This window comes from Drosophila elegans, unplaced genomic scaffold, assembly GCF_018152505.1.
Source record: "Drosophila elegans isolate 14027-0461.03 unplaced genomic scaffold, ASM1815250v1 contig_814, whole genome shotgun sequence".
Lineage (NCBI taxonomy): Eukaryota > Metazoa > Arthropoda > Insecta > Diptera > Drosophilidae > Drosophila > Drosophila elegans.
In genome coordinates, this window is record NW_024546167.1 from 2,648,792 (window position 1) to 2,671,016 (window position 22,225).

General features: G+C 41.4%; 4 protein-coding genes across 11 annotated transcripts in view; 2 read left to right on the forward strand and 2 right to left on the reverse strand.

Moving 5' to 3' along the window:
• LOC108141795 (sodium/potassium/calcium exchanger Nckx30C) overlaps positions 1–602 on the reverse strand; it is a 34,083-nt gene extending 33,481 nt beyond the window's left edge. For 6 of the 7 annotated variants that reach the window (XM_017265353.2, XM_017265350.2, XM_017265352.2 and 3 more), the window contains exon 1: positions 514–602. The gene's annotated coding sequence lies outside the window, so the exon portion shown is untranslated. Of the gene's footprint in view, positions 1–486 lie in introns of all 7 variants that reach the window. The other variant, XM_017265347.2, reaches the window with a different exon arrangement.
• A 12,671-nt stretch (positions 603–13,273) lies between these two features.
• On the forward strand, positions 13,274–18,035 carry LOC108141954 (zinc finger protein 768). 2 transcript variants are annotated; one of them, XM_017265596.2, is made up of 4 exons: positions 13,274–13,631; positions 14,988–15,334; positions 15,404–16,776; positions 17,232–18,035. In XM_017265596.2, the coding sequence occupies exons 1-4, from the start codon at positions 13,628–13,630 to the stop codon at positions 17,806–17,808; spliced, it is 2,301 nt and encodes a 766-aa protein (XP_017121085.1). In that variant the 5' UTR covers positions 13,274–13,627; the 3' UTR covers positions 17,809–18,035. The 2 variants fall into 2 exon arrangements, with proteins under 2 accessions (XP_017121085.1, XP_041566255.1); XM_041710321.1 differs by lacking the exon at positions 13,274–13,631 and adding an exon at positions 13,891–13,984.
• An 841-nt stretch (positions 18,036–18,876) lies between these two features.
• Positions 18,877–19,659, reverse strand: LOC108141955 (transcription initiation factor TFIID subunit 11). Its single transcript, XM_017265597.2, has 2 exons — positions 19,329–19,659; positions 18,877–19,258 (listed from the first exon to the last, which is right to left on the reverse strand). Exons 1-2 carry the CDS (start codon positions 19,589–19,591, stop codon positions 18,937–18,939), a joined length of 585 nt encoding a protein of 194 aa, XP_017121086.1. The 5' UTR covers positions 19,592–19,659; the 3' UTR covers positions 18,877–18,936.
• A 501-nt stretch (positions 19,660–20,160) lies between these two features.
• On the forward strand, positions 20,161–22,224 carry LOC108141904 (methionine aminopeptidase 2). Its single transcript, XM_017265518.2, has 3 exons — positions 20,161–20,374; positions 20,487–21,305; positions 21,649–22,224. The coding sequence occupies exons 1-3, from the start codon at positions 20,266–20,268 to the stop codon at positions 22,074–22,076; spliced, it is 1,356 nt and encodes a 451-aa protein (XP_017121007.1). The 5' UTR covers positions 20,161–20,265; the 3' UTR covers positions 22,077–22,224.
• The last annotated feature ends 1 nt before the right edge of the window (position 22,225 follows it).

Sequence of the window (22,225 nt, forward strand, 5' to 3'; positions counted from 1 at the left end):
CGCACACACACACACACACACACTCATAGCACACACACGTATATGGCGAAAGCAACGTTTTGACCTCTTTATGAAAAAGGCCTCAAGCACGAGAAGGCTCAGGCTCAGACTCACACACACCAACGCACAACAGGCACGAACGGGGACTGCCATTAATGTTTCTGCACTCACACAGACGACCGAAAAACGCTTTGCCTGTAACCATCATGCCCGCTCCGCCGCCCCCCCTTTTTTGTGGCTTTTTATTGCTTGATTATATAAAAATTGTTTTTTTTTATATAGCATTTGTTCACTGCTTTGGCAAATCTTTTTACTTGGCCCCCTTAAGGATTAGTGGCCTTTCGATAGCGAGGTAAGGAGAAGTAAGTATTTGATTGGTTTTAAGTTTTTCCTTTGATTTCAAACTGCAATAAATTTTCCAACACCTCGCGCACCAACACAAGCACACACACAAGCACACGGTTAAAAGTTTCTGCACACACATACACAGAGCAGAAGGATTTGGGGACGCACCATCCGCTCGTTGGTCCTGCGAGGATGTTGTCAGCACAGCGCCCGAAAACGTTTTGGGGTCCCTGCCAGGCGGCCACGAGTCCGGAGGCCACACACGAAGTCCGTGGAAGGCCGAAGAGTGCCGAACGGAGCCGAAAGGACAACGACTTCCAGTCGCGAGGATGGGTATTCAGCTGGCCAGGATCGGGTTCGGTTTTTTGGTCTCAGTTTCAGTTTCGGTTTCATTTTCAGCTGCTGGCCTATCTATCTGTGGGCATCGTTTCGAATTGTAATTAATTAATTTACTATGACTTCCTTTCGCACATATTTGCATTAACCCATCACAGGACAAACATTTCCTGCTGCCGCTCTCGGGTTTCCAGTTTATAGCATACTTTCGGGGGTACGGTAGCTGGAATATAGATTGAGAGAGGAGAGAGGAGAGAGGAGAGAGCGCGCAGCTGTTCGTGGCTCCAGGTGGTCCCCATCTTCATCTCCCTCTCTCTCACTCCCTCACCCACTCAAACGAACGCCAAAAGAAAGAAAGAAATAAACGTTTGTGCATGCGTTACAACCACTCACACACACACAGACAGCCCAAAACGAATACACACACACACACACGAGCACAGACAAGCGCTCTCCACGCACAATTGTATTTTGATTATGCCCGGTTTTGGTACGCCGCATAGCTCGGATACTTCTACGCACAACAATGCCAAATCCCCAACTTCAAGTCCAGTAACTCCCTCTCTGGTATACCCACCCCCTCCCCCCTCATTTACCCCAAAAACCCAATCCAATCCAAGGCACCTCAACCCAACACCCCATTGATAGCCGCCAAGTTTGCCGTCACATCAAATATTTATGGCGACAAGAGAGCGAAACAAGTTGAAACGAAATAGTCGAAAATTCGGAATTTAAAATTTAAGTACGAGGACTGTTTGAACTTTAACTTGCAAAGGTATTAAAGTCGACAGCCTGCAACTCAAAGAAAAACAATTAAACGGCTAATTAAAATACTTAAATTAACTACAAAATTTATTTAAATCAGCTTTTATAGAGATAGTATCATTATTGATTTAAGCGAAAAGGTCACTAATAATTTAAAAATTGCTTGAATTTCAACTGCTTGAAAGCTTGAAACTTTAAGAATTCAAATTACAAATTAAATTCATTTCTATCTAATGAAATTATCGAAAATTCTGAATTTAAATTTTAACTACAAATACCGCTTTATAAAATATATTAAAGACAATCAATTAAGCTAACTTTAACAAAAACAATTGAAAGCTATATAAAATCGGTACATGGAAAGTGCGCATAATGATTGAATTAACTATCTTAAAATTTATTTTTTTCAATTTATGGAATTTGTAAATTTGGGGAATAGTGCGAAACCAATAAAACTATTTTGTAAAGTAATCTTTAGGTATTGGCAATGTATTGTACAAAGAATAAAAAATGCATAAGTCGTAAGAACTAAGAGCTTAGATTATTTCGTTGGATACGCTTACCAGATAAAATCAGTTATTTTTAATATCCAACTCTGTTAAGCCATTCAAATTGTAATTATCATCGTAGGCAAAATTGAAATTCGACAAGGCTAAGCTATAAATACATGGAGAAGGATAAATCATTAATTTAATACCAAAATGAATCTGAGACTGAACGCGCTTCTATTTTTGGTTTACAACTTTGGGTCAACCTGGTCCTTCAGAACGGGTGCAAAGAACCCTAGTCATTATAAAAATGGAAATGTTTAAGATCCGTAATAAAATTCAAAAGTACTAAAACAAATTTATTGTCCTGGTAGTGGTTTTTTTTATTCAAAGGATCGTACCACCTTTGATGTAACAGTCTTCAGTTCCAGAAGAGCAAACTTCTGACCAATGCAGTTACGAGGTCCAGCACTTAAAGGCAAATATTCAAATGGTTTTCCTCCTCAACTCGATCTGGTCGGAAATAGTGTGGGTCCTTAAAAAAGCGATTGTTTTAGCCCAGCAGGATAAGTGGCAAATTAAGTATAGTGCCCTTGGACACAATTCTGCCATATAAACAAAGAGCAATCAATAACGTCTTTAATTGTAAAATATCTTAATATACTTAACCGATATTGTAGTCCTTATCACAATAACGACCAACAAAACGAAAACTTGGGTAAACGCGTTGTGCCTCCTTAATAAATAGATATACATATCGCATGGATATAAATATTAATTTGGAAAAAAATAAATTAAAAAATTTTTAACATCTTTGAAGTTTTCATATTTAAAAAATACCTAAAAACCGAAATGATTAAAAATTGAAGCAAAGAATATACATTGTGCATAGTTTGCCCACCTGCAATTTCTATTTTCTTTGTTATTTAAAAACTAATTGGCCTGTGCTAGTTAGAGTATTGCAAAATTGACATTGCCAAACTACACCTTCAGGTTTTGGCTTGTATTTTTTCTGCTTTTTTGTGTCTGGAACAGTGGACTTTGTACTTGATTATCTATCAGACGAATGGCAGACAGAACGTATTAGCAAGCTCGTATCAGCGAGGGGCTCGCCCTATACTAAATGTTAAAATAATCATTAGAAATTACTTTTTGTGGTGAAACATTGCAGATCTGGCCTTGACAGGCCACAATAGAGATACGACATAACAAATAGTCAAAGTCAGAAGCTTCTAACAAAAGAGTTATAACTCTTATATACATAACAATGAAACCGGCAGCCGTTTTGCCCTTCCATCGACGCAGCCATCTGTTTTCGTTGAGAAAGCTTAATAAAGCATATAATATGAGAATTAATCAAAGACCACGCATTGACTTTTAGTCTGCATGGGAGAGGTGAACCCGTGACACGAGTCCTTAGAGAACAAGAACATACAAAAATGTTCCCTGGGAGTTGGACTCTTGACAGTCGGAGAAATTACACCCAAACGGCCCACATAGAAGCATTTGCCATTTCACGATTACATCTCCCTGGGTCGGCAATAAATCAAATTGGCAAACGAAAAGAAAAACAGAGAAAAGTTTTGCACACTGTGAATGGCTTTTATGGCATTTGTTTGGGCCCTGTAATTCGCTTGACATCTCAATGCTGCCACTGCTACTGCTACTTCCAGTGTTCAGTGCTCAATGCTACTGCTGCCGCTGCTTAATGCTTAATGTCCAAACTTATAACGGGCGAAAATTTTAATGAATGACGTCGTCATCATCAGCAGCTGAAGCCCAGAGTGGCAAGGACGCCGACCCACCCCCTCCCCCTCTCTTTCAAGGACATGTTTGGGCGAGCAGCGGGCAAACAATTTCAATGAACTTTGATAAATCGCTGCGAGGCGAAGGACGCACGGACTTATAATACACAGACGGGCATTCTGCTTGAGTGGACTTCCTATTTCCGGTTCCCATTTGGTCGCTATATTTGGGTCTGCCGCCGAATGCTCAGTGATTATGTAAATTGTTCTGCCCATTTGTAGCAGCTTCCTTTCTCCCGATGGCTTAATGTTTATTTTTACTCATCGATTGCATCTATTAAAAGAATATTCCGTACAATCCCAGTCGGCTTAGGGTCTTCTAAAGTGAAGAACCCTAAGCGAAGAACAATTAGAAATCTACGGGTTTCGCCTGAAAGTATGCCATCAATTTGCCACCGCACAATCGCTTCCACAAATATTCGCCGAGTAAAGTAAACTCTTATCCGGAGAGCCATTTCAGTTAATTATTGTTCGGCTTATCAAGTGGGGATCACACATGTCGTATGCGCAATTAGCAAGCTGGGAATAAAATCGCTGTCTTTAGGCGAACAACAATTCCCCAAACTGGCTGCCTCATTATGCCACTTCTCCTGTTGTCGGTTGTTGTTGTTATTGCCGTTGTCTTGTTTAATGCATTTTTGCCTTCATGCGGCAATGAGGAAGTAAATATTGCGCATACGCCACGTTGTGAGCACGCAATGCTGCATAGCATGTTTGGCACGTTCAGAGGCACAGAGAAATTGTTGGTCATAAAGAGCGATGTTTTCTACAGTGGAATATTCTTTTGTATACTTCGGCTACTTTAAATTTAAACAAAAACAGTGCAATAATAACGTTTTTAGATGTTTTAAATAAACGAAACCAATACTGTTTTGTGATGGAATAGGAAAATTACTTTTTTTATTTGAAAATATTTGAACTATATTTGAAAACTAAAATTTGTTGTATAATATGAATGAATATGAATTTCCCATATTAATTTTTAATTTTAAAATTTTAATTTAAAAGAATATGTATTGTGGTAAGCTAAAAAAAGTTGATTTGATTTAAGCATCCACCGTACTTGGCCAAGTTAAAGAAACCGCATTTACTGGCCACTTAAAAGAGAGAACTCCCATGTGGCCAGCCCATCCCCGCCCCTTTTTGGGATTCGGAAAAACTATGCAAAAGACTGAGCGGCCCCGCGACCTCTTATCGGACCATAAAAAGCTGTATAGAATGTTGCAATCAGTTAATTTAAGTGCAGGCCAAGCCAACACGAACAATGAGAATGGCAAGCAGCAACAAAAGGAGAAATGGAAATTTCACTGCGAAAATACACAAACGTGTGTCTTTGCGTGTGTATGCCTAAACACACACGCACAGTGCGCCACGCACAGTGGGTCAAGTTCCATTTCGACTGGATTCATCCCCAAAACGGTATGAATTCGCATCGGACTGGGACTGGGGCCCAGGAAAACTTAGGGGAAAAGTGGGGAGGCTACCCTCGGCGAGGGGTGGGCAATTTTTGCTCGACCCGAGGCACACACACACACACACACACACAAGCGCACAGCAAAGCACAAGTGGCTACTAATGCAAATAATTTACAAGTAGCAAATGTGGGCGGCAAACGCCAGCAGCAGATTCAGCAGCAGCCGACGTCAGCAGAGACACAGAAAGGACAAAACAAAAATGGGAAAAGCGAACAAAAAATAAAGGAAAACACACACAAAATAAACGACAGACGACGAGGCAAAATGTCGTCAACAAAAAGAAATATAACAAGAGGGGAAGGCTAGCTTGAGGGACCAGGGCCTAGAATACCCTTAAAAGTCTATTATTGATAAGACAGCTAGAAGACGTGTACTGCAGTAAGCCCTTCTAATTTTTCTATCTTTAGAGGCATTACAATTTACATATAAAATCTTAGAGCTGGCATTTAAAGGTGCAACACTTTTCATGGCTTTTTATATATATTTTTCGTCGTCCAACAAACATAACATTTTACAAGTCTCTATTATATAAACAAACTCTTAGTTCTTAAAAGTGATGTTGTAAAGATAGCGTATACAATTTTTACATATTTTTAAATTGTGACTTACATTTTTGCAGATTACAATAAAAGGACCTTCGATTATAAATTTAAAACCCTTAGAGTTGTTGTCATGTTTTTAACGTGTACTACACAACGTCTTTTACACATCTCCACATTTATTAGTACTCCTTAGAGGGTTATTTATAAATTATAATTATTAATTACTTATAAATATTTTCTTTTCATACATATTACTTTTGTGAAAAGATCTATTCAAGTCATTTTTGAACATCATTCGTTTTGTCTATAATATTGTTATATATAATAGTATTATTAATATGACTTCTATATCCAATATCTTTCTTAAAAAAGATCTATATCTTTATAAGTCTTCTTTAGCAATTTTATTTTGCCTTAGTTTCGAAGAATTTGTATAAGTTTAAATGTGACATTCGAATTATGTTAACTGATTATAAATATATTTTTGTTACGTTAAAAACATACCCTTTAGAAGAGTATAACGCAATAGTAACAAAGGGCAAGGAACAGAGGAGAGAGAAGAAAAGAGGAGGAACTTGGGGGCAAAAGAAGAGGAAGGAAGAGAAAAGCTGGGGGCACCGAGGCCCAGACCAGGAGAGAGGGGGGGTGAGCGGAAGGGAGGGGCGAGTAAAAAGGACATTATGCGTCTTTTCACATTTGAGAAAAGGACAAATTTGTAAGGACAAGTGTAAGTGAAGGAAACCGAAACAAACACACAAGCGCACGCACACTCGCAAATAGCGATACACGCACACACTCACAATCACACACACACTAGCACAGCACAGCGACAACGACAACGAATGCCGCAAATGTTTGTGGCCCCGCCCACTCCGCCCCCTTTTTGAGGCTGTTGAGAGAAAATCAATGCCAGACCATGAATCAAGATCAGGTTTTCAGAACGAATTAGGATGCCTTTTTGTGAGCATTACTAAAGTGAAAACAGTATTTGCTGCAGTCGTATTTATTTTGCATCGCTTCTGATATTTGCATTGATCGATTGGTATCAAAGAGGTTCAGTGGAACCCGTTTGTATTCTGAATGTATAAAGGTTTTTGGGGAAAGTGAAAATAAATTACTTCATGATTGTAAAGCTAAACTAATGCGGTTTTTAATTAACCGCATGCTATCAAAAATTGTAAACCAAAAATAAAACCTTACATACAAACATATTACTAAAGCTCATGGAAACTAGTTAGACGAACACGTAGCCAAAGGATTTATTTTCATTGCAATTTTGTTATTTAATAAGCTCAGTATCATTTTTAATAAATATACGCATTCGATTCTGTGAATTGGATTTACATCATCGAAATACAAGTTTATTTAAGCTTTGCTTTGCGTTTTGGATAGCATTTTTTCGCCGATTAAGACAAAGTGCTGCTGTTAAACGTTTTATATTTACAAAAAAGAAAGGTTTAAGTTACCAAAAAAACTGTGTTGAAAGAAAATCTTATTTACGTAGACGTTTGAAGAAAAATTATATTTTCAAAGGAAGTGAAAGTCAATAGCTATTTCCGAATCTTTTTACTATTTTATTGCACAATCCGCAGAAATACTCAAGGTGTATGAAATGCTGCGGACTGCAAAAACAAACAAATCAGAAAACTAGAAACCGGAAAAGTAGAAAGTGCTTTAATTTTTGGCTGACTGACTTTTCACAACTTTCGCGGTAAATGGGTGTCACACAACAAGGGGGAGGGGTAATGTTGGGGGGAGGGCCCCAGGGGCGGGGTAAATTCCGGTCGGGGGTCAGGTCGACCAGGAATGAGGTGGCACCGTCGCTGGCGTTGGCGCGTGGAGGTAATTGAAGTGACGTTTATGAATGTCATCCGTCAAGCACTCAAGGACATTTACATACAAACACGCACACATGGACAGCAGCGCACACACACTCACGCACACATAGAGCGACTCAGAGGGGATCGAAAAGCGTGGGGGGGGAGGTCTTGGTTGCTTGACAGATGCGAGCTAACAGAGATTTTTTTTTTGTATTCATACCTATCCTTTTGGTGAAACATGGTATATTTGTTTCTCGTTCATTATAGAAATTAATCATTTTTATGTTTTCCAACAGACAAATGAAAATTATTATCCGTCTGATTTTAGGAAAATCTGCTCTCACTTTCAGTTAAAAGAGATTTCTGGGAAAATCCAAGTAAAGATTAAATTCACAATTGGGTTTAAAATCATTTTGTCGTTTTTTAAAGCAAATCATAATGTATATGGAGGCTTAGAAGGATTGATTGATTTAAAAAATTAAATCACGTGTTTTAATAATAATTTTTAATATTAGTCCAAACAATATCGATAATGGTAGATTATTGTTGTTGTTCAAAAATTTATAAATTTAACACGTCAGTAGATACAATACCTGTTTGTCTCTAATGAAAATTGTAGTGTAAAAAAAATGAATACTTGTAGTTAAAATGATAAATTAAATGTTCTTAATCTTAAATTCATTTATTAAATAAATTTATTTATCAATTTAATTATTATAAGAATGTAACAAACAAAATGTAGCCGAAGGATAACTTTAAGTCGCAATTATCAGCTTTAGCTTTCCCAGTGGTATTTGTTTTTTTCGCGTTTATGTAGACAAACTCACACACTGCGAGAAATCGAAGGAGAGATGGAGAAGGGACGCTCACCGAACCAATACAAACATGAGTTGTCGTCCTGCACGGAAGATGTGAGTGCAGGACCGCTGTGTACCATATGTATGTGTGAGTCTATGTCCCTGTGTGTTTTTGTGCGGGCTTGTGTGTGTATGTGAGACAATTTAAAAATAAATACAAGAAACTAGCACAGAACGTGAGTTCGGTGGTTGGGTTGTGGGTAGTGGGTTATGGGTGGTAGTTGGTGTGTGGTGGGTGCTAGGTGGTGGGTGGTGGGCTGTGGATGGCGCAGGGCCACCAGCGAGGGCAGAATGATAGATTGAGAGGAAGCCCGCAGCTGAAGTCCGCACTTACAGCTCTGCGGACTGCCGTATCCTAGCGAAAGGACTCTGAGATATGGGAGGCGAACCTACGGCGGAGTATGTGCGAATCCGCCAGAACCGCTCGCTTGTATAAATTGACAAAGGTTTACCCAGATCCATATATCATTGTCTTGTTTGTGACGCTGATGAGCCGAGATTTGTTTATGCACATTTCCTTTTATCGCTGGAAAAGTATCTATGCCATCTAGTCTCAGTTCGTTGTTTTCCCATCCCATGCCCTTTATGCCGCGTGAATAGTTCGCTTTTACAAATTGACAAGGGCTTTCCCTAAACCATATATCATTCGAAGTTTCTTACATAAATTTGGCGAGGATATGTTTTGCATACGTTTATTCATTAAATGTATACTTCTATCAAACACCGATGACAGTATCTTTCATCAGATTTTTAGTTTTCGACCCTTTATAGGTTATAATTGGAAACGAAAAATATTTTTCATATCGTACACTAATTTTCTAAATATTTTTGTTTCAAGCACGCAGTTTTTAGTGAGTGAATTTAACCATTGTTAATTTTTTCGTTTTTGAATTCAAAGATTCTGTTGAATACATTGCATCTCTGCATCTGTTGTTAGATTTAACTTCATTTTCAACTAACTTTCAGTTTTTAATAATCTTAGCGATCTCTTCGAATCTATTTCCACCACTTATATCAGTTGATTTTGTAACTCAACGCCTTTAAAACTTTCGTCAGCGCTGAACCATTGTCTTGTTGTTTTATTCCTAGAATCCTTTGCATCACCTCTTTTTCATTGTAAAACTTTCAGTTTTTACTGAAACATTTCTGTTATGCTGACTAGTTTTTTTAAGTTGAGTCCACAGTTTATTCTGCATCAAATTTCGGATACATTTTTGTATGTTTTGTTATACCCTTGCAGAGGGTATTATAATTTCAGTCAGAAGTTTGCAACGCAGTGAAGGAGACATCTCCGACCCTATAAAGTATATATATTCTTGATCAGCATCACTAGGCGAGTCGATCTAGCCATGTCCGTCTGTCCGTCTGTCCGTCCGTCTGTCCGTCCGTCTGTCCGTCTGTCCGTCCGTTTATATGCAAACTAGTCTCTCAGTTTTAAAGCTATCTGCATGAAACTTTCCCAAAAGTTGTCTTTCTATTGCAGGTAGTATATAAGTCGGAACGAGCCGGATCGGACGACTATAGCATATAGCTCCCATAGGAACAATCGGACAAATAAATGAAAAAAAATTATAACTTTGCTGTTTTTTAATTTTTTGTTTAGTTCTTCGACATTTAGTAATGGTTAAATATTTCCGATTTACGGTTTAAATTTCATCAAAATCGGACGACTATAGCATATAGCTCCCATAGGAACAATCGGAAAAATAAATGAAAAAAATTATAACTTTGCTGTTTTTTAATTTTTTGTTTAGTTCTTCGACATTTAGTAATGGTTACATATTTCCGATTTACGGTTTAAATTTCATCAAAGTCGGACGACTATATCATATAGCTCCCATAGGAACAATCGGAAAAATAAATGAAAAAAATTATAACTTTTCTGTTTTTTAATTTTTTGTTTAGTTCTTCGACATATAGCAATGGTTAAATATTTCAGAATTATGGTTTAAATTTTATCAAAATCGGACGTCTATATCATATAGCTCCCTTAGAAATAATAAAAATATATAAAATAACTATCAAATAATTGAGCTGCAAATCATCATAGCTTCAATGTTTTTAAACATATACGAAAGTAAATCATAATTTTAATGTTTTCAAAAATGTTTAATTCTTGCAATAGCTGCAAGGGTATATGAACTTCGGCTTGCCGAAGTTTGCTTTCTTTCTTGTTTTTTGTTGGCTTTGAAATTCTTGCTTGGTTCAAATATCTTTCAGCTCCATTTGAATCCTTTGAATCCTATGTCATCTCTCATTTTTGGATTTTAAAATTTGGTCATGATCTCACTAGAACTCATCGCCTTACCCATGCGGAGGCCATTCAGCTCCTTCTTAGACCTGCATCCTATATGCGAGGATACGCCTATGCCGGGCTATATAGTAATATATGTGTATATATAGTGGCAACCCACTTGGCTTGTCTACTAATTAAAATGCATGCAATAACCTGAAGCCTTTGTTGCCGCATTCTCACTGCTGCTGTTGCTTTTGTTGTCGCCGAGGCTGTTGCTGATGTTGCTTTTTGTAAATGTTGTTGTTGTTGTTGTTGTTGTTGTTTTTGCTGTTGTTGTTGTTGCTGTTGTTGTTGTTGCTGCTGTTGTTGTTGTTGTTGTTGCCCGTGTGCGTAGAAGGACGCAGGAGCAACGTTAACAATTTGCACAAAGTGCTTAGACATATGAGGGCAGCGGTGGCGGATGAAAACTTTTCTTAAGGCTAACTTATGTGGCAGAAGTGTGTATAGAGCTCGGTATTGAAGAAAAATCCTCACCTGGAGGGAAAAAGTATTAGGCTAGCTTAAAGGGGTACTTGCGCTGCTTCATGTTGCATACATGTGACATATAATCCCATCTATTGATAGCCCCAGCCATGCCGAAAGCAAGTTACATTTTTAATTGTCTATCAAGAGGGGGCTATTTATAAAACAAAAGATTCCGAAATGTCCTTGCTGGCTAATCTCAAGGGAGGTCTTGCCAGGCAACTAAGAGAGACATTTTCGCAGACATGGGACAGGGGCTTTCCCCACATTGTGTGCCATATGCATTTTTAATGAAATTTGCCGACGATTTGCGCTCGAAAGCAATTTGAAAGTCCAGAAACCTCAGCAGTAGGCAGCAACAGTTGCTAACTGCATCCACACGTTGTTCTTGCTGTTGTTGCTGGCTCACGTGTGCGGCTTACGAAAAATTAATGCAAATTTGCATAATAAACAAACACAATAAGCGGCGAGGAGGGCAGTGCATGCAGGAACTAGCAGCAGAATTGATTGAGTTGTTGGTGAAACTCTTGTTGACACACTGCTGGCACAGTTTTGACCACCAACTTTACACCCTACATTTCAGGATATATGTACATACATATATGTGCACGAACATTTTATTGTTTTGCAAGGTGGTTATCAAACTCTGTGCATCTTCCTTATGCCACTCTTTTAACATTGACCTTCTGCATTTGTTTGTCCATTTTATATGTCAGCAAATAAACAACATACCCACACAGCTTAACGCCGACATTGACGTCACTTTTGACTGCTCGTCGTGGCACAGAATTGTAATCAGCTTCAAGCCCAATAAACTGCATGAGTGTAAATTTCCTGAATGTAATCGCCCCCAAATCAAAATAGAGTACTCCGTGGCCTCGAGGGCTTAGATGGGGCAATTGGGTATTGGGATTGGAATGGGGATAGAGATGGTGATGGTTATTTGGGTATCAATTCCAATCGGCAGGCAGAGTTCGAAATTTGGCAGCTCTGGCTTTCGACTCGGTAAAAATAATTCCAATTAAAGCCTGACACACTCAATCATACAGCCTACGAACGGAAAATCTTTTCGGAACATATATTTGGGCTTTAGTCACGAATGCTTACATTTTATTGTACTGTAAATATTTGTATTTCATGTTCTTTAAACCTTTTTTGTTTTCTATTGAAAAACATCTAATATTTTATAACAATGCTAACCACCAGTATAGCACCTAAAATAAAATGACTTGATAGAATTATTGAACAATAAATATTAATACTTTGCAAAAGCTGGCTGTACATATATGTATAGTGTAAGACATAGTTTCGATCGACACGAAATTTTAAACGAAGCTATAAAGACTTCTAGGTAATGTCTTAGAAAGGTTTATTGGAATTAGGAATTAGGAGCATCAGGGGCCCTGGGGCACCGGCCCACCTGCCCCATTCTAGCTAAGGCACTGATTGCAATTCATGAGGTTGGCCTAGGATACACACTCGCTTTCATAAGCTCTTAACTAGGCTAGAATGTTGTAACAAAATTAATGACTGAAAGGAATTGTTCATTTTGTTACCAAAATAACTTTAACTAACTAGTTACATATTTCGTTTTTAATTTTATTTCTTGCAAATCTATTAAAGCAATAAAAATCGGTGTGATCGTTTATTAGCTTAAAAAAACTTAAAATGTATTCTGAATTTTGAATGTCCCGCCAAAAAGTAACTTAATACAACCCTGTCCGCAGTCGCAGTTCTCGCTGTACAGAGAAAAAAACTTCATTTTCAATCAAATCGAAGTAAATAAAAGCAGGAAACAGTGACGATTTAAAAGCAAACGTGTCTGAAATATTGATGTGGTGTTAATTGTTTTTGGATTTCCAAATCAGAGCAAGAAAACGAATTGCGCGAGAAAATAACCCTTAATATACCAGAAAAATACGTAAAGCATGGACTCAAACCGCGAAGGGGAAATGGCGCCCAGCATTCAAAGGTAATGAACGAAAACTAGCGAGGAAATTGGTTCCGAACTAGTTCTTGGCGACGCGATGCGCGAACTAGTTCCGCTGTTGAAGTGAGCGCAGCGACCAGGGCTGCGTTGCCACCCTCGAGCTGCACAAAGAAAAATAATTTACTCGCCAGCAGCTCATTGGCGTTTTTTCATTTTTTAAAGTGTACTTAAGAGTTGTTAATATTTTTCGCAGTGCTCGGCCCGACCACAACAAACAATAATAGCCGAATATAAGTGTGAGTGAAAATGCAGCGAGCTGCAATCGGCGCAAAACAGAGTGGACCGCAGAACCCAAACCCAAAATCGAAGTCGAAATCAGGCGAAGCCATCATTAACGAGACATTTGTATTTGTCTGACCCCAGCGGTGTCTGAGAATCTGAAACGGAATCGGAGAGTCGGAGAGAGCAGCAGAGAACCCAAGGAAGCGCCACTCGACCGAACCGATATGGGTAGGTGTACGGTGTATGGTGTACGGTGTATGGTGTATGGTATATGGAATGGTATATATATATATTGGGTTGGGGCTAAGGCGGCGGGTGGAGCCCCCGTTTTCGGGGTACAGCCAATGCAGGCAGCTAGGAGCATTTCTGCGTGATGCGCGCACTTCCAAGTCGTTGCTGTCCTGCTACCTGCCCCGCCCCCTCCTCTCTCGCCCACTAACTCAACGAACGCAATGCCACCAGGGCTGCAACGCAGCGTCGCTAATCGGTTGCTGGTGGCCAGAACAAGTTGAGAACTGGCAAACCCCTTTGTATCGAACAGTATCGAACAAAGAGCCTGCAGACGATAGTTACACAGAGAAGTACAACAAAAACATCAAATGATAAATTATTATATCTTAAACAACTCTTGAAGAAATACAATAATCTATTACTATTACTTTATGATTTAGTAAAGAGCTCACAGCCGATAGTTAAAAATTACTAGTTAGAAACATAACACGTTATATTATTTATGTATACGCAAAGGGTACTGAAAACATGTCTAAATTACATTGCATAAAATAGAAATCTCTTATAATTAATTATTTACTTAATTAATAACTGGATGTTTTTATAATTGCAAGCCTTTTGGCTCCAAGTAAATGGTCTTAAATGAATACGTATTCATATTTCAGTAGATAAAGCTAAGTCAAGTCTGGTAAAATATACGAATATTATCTTTAACAGTAAATGAAACTATTTTTGTATCAAACAAAATCATTTTCGATTTTACATCTTTGAAAATTTCAACAATACATACAAATAATATTTAAAAAGTTACACTTAACGAATTATTATGGCAAAGTCATTGGTTCAAAATAACAGTTTTTTAAGTGTAAGACTATCTTCAAGATACTTTTTTAAAGTTAAAGTTCAAAGATGCCTTTGCTTGAATTAATTAAATGGCATTTAAAGAAGTCTATATGCTAAACTTTTCTAATTAGCTGCTTACATTTCACTACCAATTTTAAAATGTCTTAATATTTTTGAATTTATTTTTATATTAGACTGAAGTAAACAATTCTTAGTACCAAATACAACAGAAGTAATTCGATAGTTTTCCAAGTTACTATGATAAATACCCGATCTATAGAAGTGAACGAAGCTCAGTCACTAGAACTGATTTAGTTTATTGTGAAAAATGCTACCAGTCGAACCCTTGTTACTGCCAGAAAGGGGAACCACAAAAGCCCCAAAAGTATCGTGACTAGTGCATTTAGGCCTTGGCTCGAAGCCATCCAGCCCTGGTAGGCGCATACCAACCCAAACCAACCGAAAATTCAATTCGCATTTGTTTACATTCGCCCCTCCCTCCATCTGCAGCCAACGAGTCGATGGCCCCCAAGCTCTTGGTGGAGATCACCACGGACGGGGTGCCCAAGCTGCACTGCCCGGTGTGCAACAAGGCTCTGGTCTCCCTGGCCGGATATGTGAAGCACGTAAAGAAGCACCAGCCGCCGGGCGGCTTCGAGTGCCGCCACTGCGATGCCCGTTTCTGCAGCGAGGAGGAGCTGACCCAGCATGCCAAGGATGAGCACGGCATTACGGGAGCGGCGGCTGGACAGGAGCGCAAGCCCTTCGTTTGCGAGAAATGCGGGGCGGAGTACAAGTACCAGGAGGCATATCGGCGCCATTGCCGTACCAAGTGTGGCGAGGAGAAACCATCGATGGTGAGTACTTCCCCATTTCGCTCCAGCGAATATCACTCATTAATCATTGTTTCCTCCCCACCTCTTTAGGAGGAGTCGCGACCCATGGAGTGCAAGTGCTGCTTCACCCGCTTCTCCAGCGGCTCCAATTTGATCAAGCATCGACGCAGTCGTCCCGACACCTGTGGCCAGCCGGAGTACGATACGCCCGGCACGTCGGAGCAGAAGAAACGAAAGTCGTTCCGCAAGAAGGGCAGAAATCGGGGCTCCGACGATGAGAGCACCACCGAGGAGTCGGACAGCGACGATGACATTCCCCTGGCCAGTCGGCTGAAGACGAAACTCAAGCAGGAGAGCCAGAACTCGGACTCGGGCGACGAGTGTCCCGACTTTGAGCCGAACAACAGTGATGACGACGCGGATGCGTCCGGTTTCCAGCTGCCTCCGCCGGCCATGGTCAAGGTGGAGGCCTTCGACGAGGAGGATTTCGAGTACCAAGACGCCAGCATGTATGTGAAGACCGAGAGCACCGACATATTTAGCAACGAGAAGGACAAGCTACTGGATGTCCTGCTCAACGAGGGCGATGGTCTGAAGCCCTTCGAGAGCCTCAAGGTGGAACAGGGCGCTGGCATACTGGACGAGATTGCGGCCGTACCGCTGGTGGAGGTGGCCGAGGAAGATGTGCTGGCCTTGAGGGGCCACGGACATAGCATTGAGAAGACCGGGGTGAGGAAGCGAGGCAGGCCGCCCAAGGAGAAGATACCAGTGGTCAAGAGGAAGTATCGCAAGCGTAACGCACCGAGATCGCCCTCGCCTGAGGATTCGTCGGGTACGCCAAAACGTGTGGCTAAGATTAGCAAAAAGGAGCTAAAGGAGCGCCTCAAGATGATCAACAAGATGGAGAAGTCGTGGAAGTGTCCGCACTGCGTCAAAATCTATCACATCCGCAAGCCTTACGAGAAGCATTTGCGTGACGACCACAAGCTGAACGAGCAGGAGATGAAGGAGATCTTCAAGGACGTGGACGTGCATGCCAAGCTGGACGAGGAGGTCTTCAAGTGTCCCATATGCAGCAAGATCTATCTGGTGGAGAAGCGCCTGGTCACCCACATGAAGGTGCACGGCGAGGACGGCAAGCTGACCTTCAAGTGTCCCTGCTACTGCAACCTATTCTTCGCCACCAAGGAGCAGGCCACGGAGCACGCCCGGGCCCAGCACAAGGAGCTGCTCTACTGCGAGAAGTGCGACAAGTACATGACCGGCCACGACAGCCTCAAGAACCACGAGCGCAATTTCCACTCGAAGAAGGAGCCGCGTAGCCAGCAGCGCAACCTCATCTGCGACAAGTGCGGCAAGAAGTTCACCGGACGCACCTCGCTCTCGGATCACGTACGCTCCGACTGTGGCCGCCTGCCACTCTACGGCTGCAGCGTTTGCGGCAAGCATTTGTCCACAGCTGGGTAAGAATTCGTTTACAATATTTCCTGCTTCCATCATGTTGCGCCAAGTCAAAAACGAAAAAGCTTACTTTCCTTTAAGTCAAAAAAAAGTAACTATTTGTGATTTTTGTCCGATTTTGTTTGATGAAATATAAAGCGTTTGAAGTATAAACTTTATACACTAATTAACATTAAGATTAATATTTTTAAAGTTGTTTAAATTATGAAGAACATGAAGATTAGAAACCTTTTCTATAATAAGATCAAGCACATGTCTTCGTTTTTTTTTCTTTTTTGTATAAACCAAGCCAAACATAACGCTAATATAGTGTATTATTAAATTCTGTTGTTAGATAAATGACAATTAGACATCCCTAAGTTTAGGATATTCAAATGCCTGAAGCATATGCTCTTCAAAAAAAAAGAAGAAATTATGTATTGTAAGAAACTTTAATGGATGATATCTTATTCCTCAGCATTCTCAAGACGCACATGCTCCTTCACAAGGCAGACACGCCGTACCAGTGCGATAAGTGCGGCAAGACGTTCAAGGTGAAGGCGCAGTACAAGTCGCACTTGAAGACGCGGCACACCGACTACAAGCCGTACAAGTGCCACCTGTGCCCCAAGGAGTATCCGTACAGGGAGAGCCTGCTCACCCACATGACCGTGCACACGGGCATCAAGCGGTTCCTGTGCAACAACTGCGGCAAGCGCTTCACTTGCATCTCCAACTTGCAGGCCCATCGCAAGGTGCATGCCGACACCTGCGGCCAGCTGCCGCTGAATGCCAAGGCCACCCAGTATATGGGCGTGCAGCGCGGCAAACTCTTGATGGGCGCCAAGCCGGAGGCGGGCATGGAGTACGAGGAGACCAAGACGTTGATCGCCCAGGACGTCATCGATCGGGACATGCCGATGGCCCAGGAGCTGAACTTCCCATCCGACGGCTCGGCGCCACTGGCCACCGTGCCGCTGAACTACGCCTCCACGCACCTGGTGCCCCACATCGTGCTCCAGACCATGCAGGCCGAGGCCCGGCGATTGGAGTAACTTCGGAACACATTCATATAGCGATCCCACTCATTCAAGATGCTTTTGTAAACGGATGCGTATTCTACTGTACAACAAATGGGATGATAACTACATAATATCTACTTAATGACTGGATTATTTAAATAACATTGAACGATACATAAGCTACATAAAATTGATGTAGGAAAAGGTTTAACGCCATACGGACCTGTCAAAAAACATTTAAGAAAAATAAATTTTCCTTACAAAAAAATGCTTTTCGAATTTAAGTATTATTTATCAAAACTAAATTTAAAAATGGCTTGATTATTGCCACCACCGCACAACAATTGTTTGTTCAAACGCTGTTGGCTATACTGTTCGAAAAAAAATATTGAGCAAGAGTCCAACAATTTGCAGCATTATTCATTTAACATTAAACAATTTAAAGGGATAATAAGGTTCGCTAATATATATTCGCTGGTCCAGTTATCAAAAATATATATATACATGTATATAAACTTATCTTATTTTCCACTGAACAAGCTTAAGCTGCATGAAATACAAATAATTTCAGGACCGGTCAAAAACTTATCAAAGTCTTATTTTGAAAATAGTCTAAAATTTTTTTTAAATTTAATCACTTTTGAATGATGTGAATGGACCGTTCGACGACTTAAACTTTTCTTATTTCAGCTCTAGTTTTTCAAATACAGCCATTTTTTAAAAGTGTTTGAATAAATTTTAAAGTTTTGAAACTTATTGATCAATTATATTTGTGACTATAATATATTGATCGCATTAAGCTAATTTGAACTTTATATAAGTCAACTTATCGTCCAAGTATCTTTGAAACTAAAGCTTGCGACATAATCGCTTTCAATTTTATAAAATGTAGTTTTTTTTACGATTTACGAATCGAAATTCTCATAACTGTCCTTCCTATCCTTTACTTTTAAATTTTTTCATTTATTTCTAATTGGATAAACTTCAATTTTAATAACTTAACTAAAGCGGAAGGAAAAAACATATATTGTGAATATAGATTAATTGAAATTCAGTTTTCCAAAATGTAAAAAAGAATTTTAAAGAAAATGTGTATAAAAGTTTATGTATGTATGTTTGTTATTGACTAAAACAGTCTTACAATCTAGAATCCCCGACTCGCTAGTTCAGTCTGAAATATGGCTGCTGGTAGCGCCCAATGGGCATCCGACCCTTGGTCCTCAGCCGGCGCACAGCCTCGCGAATGAATTTGGGTTGCAGGGCACCAGATTCCCCCTGAGCCTCCATCACGTCGAGGGCCTCCTCCACCACCTCGCCCACGAAAACCTTGGCGATGCCGGACATGGCGATCACTACGTTCTGGGACACGGAGCAGCCGGTAATGGTCTGCATCAGACGCTTCACGGCGGCCTTGGGAAAAGCTGAGCGACGGTACATCTCGTAGCGATCCAGTTGCTCCTCCGTGAAGTTGGAGACGAGAACTCTGGCGGGGAGTAAAATGATTTCTTATAAGAAACGGAGGAATAGGGCTACATATTTGCCAACCAACTCACTGCATTCGTTCGCGCTCCTCCTCCTCCAGTTCCTTCTTGGTCTTCAGCTTCTTGTGCGCTGGTTCGCCGGAGTCTCCATCTCCGTCCGTGTTTTTGTTGTCTCCGTCCACGTCCTTGCCATCGCGATCCGCGTCGTTGCCCGGATCCGAAGTTTCGCTGTCCTTTCGCTCACCGGAGCCCGCTTGGAAGAACTTCAGGTCTACATCGTCGCTGTCGCTCAGGGAGTTGCTCTTCTGCTGCGTGGGAAACAGGATTTCGTCCATTTAATTGGGATTTGGACAGCTCTAGCGATTATAAACAAATTCTACCAGGGCTGGACACTTCTTTTGTGCTTAACAACACTAGTTCCGGTGCCGTGAACCAGATTCGATGAAGATGGCACCAAGTATCGGATAGTTGCCTTGTTTAAACATCGGTTGAGAAAATAATAAAAGGAAATTATTTATAAAGTTTAAATATATCTTAATATTAAAAAACATTGTTTCACTTTCGAATTAATACTATTTCGGATGAGTCGAACGTGATCTTTTAATTGCGCTTTGCAAAATCAACCGATATTAAAACCTGAGAAAAACTAAGTTCTTTAGGCGGCCATGATTTTTAAAGCTTCATGAAGTAGGCCAATTTTATGGAGATTAGTTTTTTGTCTAATGCCTGCAAAAATCATTCCGATTGGTACTACTAGACCTATGATGAAGCTTATCATCAGGCGATATTAGGCATTTTATAAACAATGAAAAGAAAAACAATATATATACGGAGTACCGAGTAAAAATTGAATCACCGCCTGGTTCCGATAGTTCACCGTGCGTTGTCCAACACTGGTCGCGGACACCTCGTGTTTTTGTTCTTTTCACCGCATCGCCATCGCCAGGCAAGAGTGCGCGCTAGATTTTCGTTTATTTAATCGTTTAACCAGCAACCAACACACTCCGAAATGTCGGCAACCGAGGAGACCCTAAACGTGCCGGCGGCCACGCCCGAGATTGGCGACGAGTCCAAGAAACAGAAGAAGCCCAAGCCGAACAACAAGAAACTGCGCCAAGGTGAGTGACCTCATGCGAGCAGTGCACTGCGGTAATTGCAACTGCACGGCACAGCCACCCACCAAGCAACCCACTCACCAACCCACTCACCAATCCACCCAATCACCCACAGAGGCGGCGGCCAAGAAGGCATCCGGGGAAGGCGGCGACGTGGAGCAGCTGAGCACAAACGGAGATGCCAAGCCGGCGACCGCCACTCAGCCGGCGAACAAGAAGAAGAGCAACAGCAAGGGCAAGAAGAGCGGCCAGACGGAACCGCCGACCATACCCATCGCCAAGCTCTATCCGGATGGCAACTTCCCCGAGGGCGAGATCGTGGAGCATCCCACGCCCAAGGACATGGCCGATGATCGCACGGCCAAGGACCGCTTCACATCGGAGGAGAAGCGTGCCCTGGACCGCATGAACACGGACATCTACCAGGAGCTGCGCCAGGCGGCCGAGGCCCATCGGCAGACGCGCCAGTACATGCAGCGGTACATCAAGCCGGGCATGACCATGATCCAGATTTGCGAGGAGCTGGAGAACACGGCACGCCGCCTGATCGGCGAGAATGGGCTGGAGGCGGGACTGGCCTTCCCCACCGGTTGCTCTCTAAACCACTGCGCCGCCCATTACACGCCCAATGCCGGGGACACCACGGTGCTGCAGTACGACGACGTCTGCAAGATCGACTTTGGCACCCACATCAAGGGGCGGATCATCGACTGCGCCTTCACACTGACCTTCAACAACAAGTACGACAAGTTGCTGCAGGCCGTCAAGGAGGCCACCAACACGGGCATCAAGGAGGCGGGCATCGATGTGCGCCTATGCGACATCGGAGCCGCCATCCAGGAGGTCATGGAGTCGTACGAGATCGAGCTGGACGGCAAGACATATCCCATCAAGGCCATTCGCAACTTAAACGGACACTCGATCAGCCCGTACCGTAAGCCATAGAACTCATTTTTTGGGAATAATATTATGTCTATCAAGTAACTCTTCTTGAACAGAATAGCTTTCTATAACCTCCTATTATTTTTTTGAAAGCTCAATTTGTTAAATCTCAATTTAAAAAAATTATTTAATCAATGATTTATTATTTACTAGCCTGGTTTAGAAAACCCTTTTACAACCAAGATTTAAAAGCTTATTATGTTAGGTAATTGCAGTAACAATTATAAATATTCTGGATCATGAGAGATTTACTATCTTTGTTTAAAGAAGTTGTGCTGTGATTTTGGACTCTTAACTTTATGGACAGATTGCTAACTTTCATGTTTAATTCGCAGGCATCCATGCTGGTAAAACGGTGCCCATTGTAAAGGGCGGTGAGTCAACTCGCATGGAGGAGGACGAGTTTTACGCCATCGAGACATTCGGATCGACGGGACGCGGTTTGGTCCATGACGACATGGACTGCTCCCACTACATGAAGAACTTTGAGCTGCCATTTGTGCCGCTGCGCCTGCAGAGCTCCAAGCAGCTGCTGGGCACCATCAACAAAAACTTCGGCACCCTGGCCTTCTGCAAGCGCTGGCTGGACCGCGCCGGCGCCACCAAGTACCAGATGGCACTCAAGGATCTGTGCGACAAGGGCATTGTGGAGGCCTATCCACCGCTGTGCGACATCAAGGGTTGCTATACGGCTCAGTACGAACACACCATTATGCTGCGACCCACTTGCAAAGAGATTGTTTCCCGAGGCGACGACTACTAGCGGGATGTGTGGATCTATTTAGTGATCGCTATTTCGGCGTTGTACGGCTTGCATTATATACGGTTTTTGATATGAGTTCATTTTATTGTTGATTATCTGTGAGCGTACGCGGACCGAATTGAATATAAAGTGTATTATGCTCAGAAAAT

Excerpts from the sequence above, each read along its gene's own strand:
- LOC108141954 (XM_017265596.2), top strand. Across the intron at positions 15,335-15,403 it reads GCGAGGAGAAACCATCGATG|GAGGAGTCGCGACCCATGGA; the intron begins GTGAGTACTTCC and ends CCACCTCTTTAG. Across the intron at positions 16,777-17,231 it reads AAGCATTTGTCCACAGCTGG|CATTCTCAAGACGCACATGC; the intron begins GTAAGAATTCGT and ends CTTATTCCTCAG.
- LOC108141955 (XM_017265597.2), bottom strand. The coding sequence starts at position 19,591 with ATGGACGAAATCCTGTTTCCCACGCAGCAGAAGAGCAACTCCCTGAGC. Across the intron at positions 19,259-19,328 it reads GAGGAGCGCGAACGAATGCA|AGTTCTCGTCTCCAACTTCA; the intron begins GTGAGTTGGTTG and ends ACTCCCCGCCAG.
- LOC108141904 (XM_017265518.2), top strand. The coding sequence starts at position 20,266 with ATGTCGGCAACCGAGGAGACCCTAAACGTGCCGGCGGCCACGCCCGAG. Across the intron at positions 20,375-20,486 it reads CAACAAGAAACTGCGCCAAG|AGGCGGCGGCCAAGAAGGCA; the intron begins GTGAGTGACCTC and ends AATCACCCACAG. Across the intron at positions 21,306-21,648 it reads ACACTCGATCAGCCCGTACC|GCATCCATGCTGGTAAAACG; the intron begins GTAAGCCATAGA and ends TTTAATTCGCAG.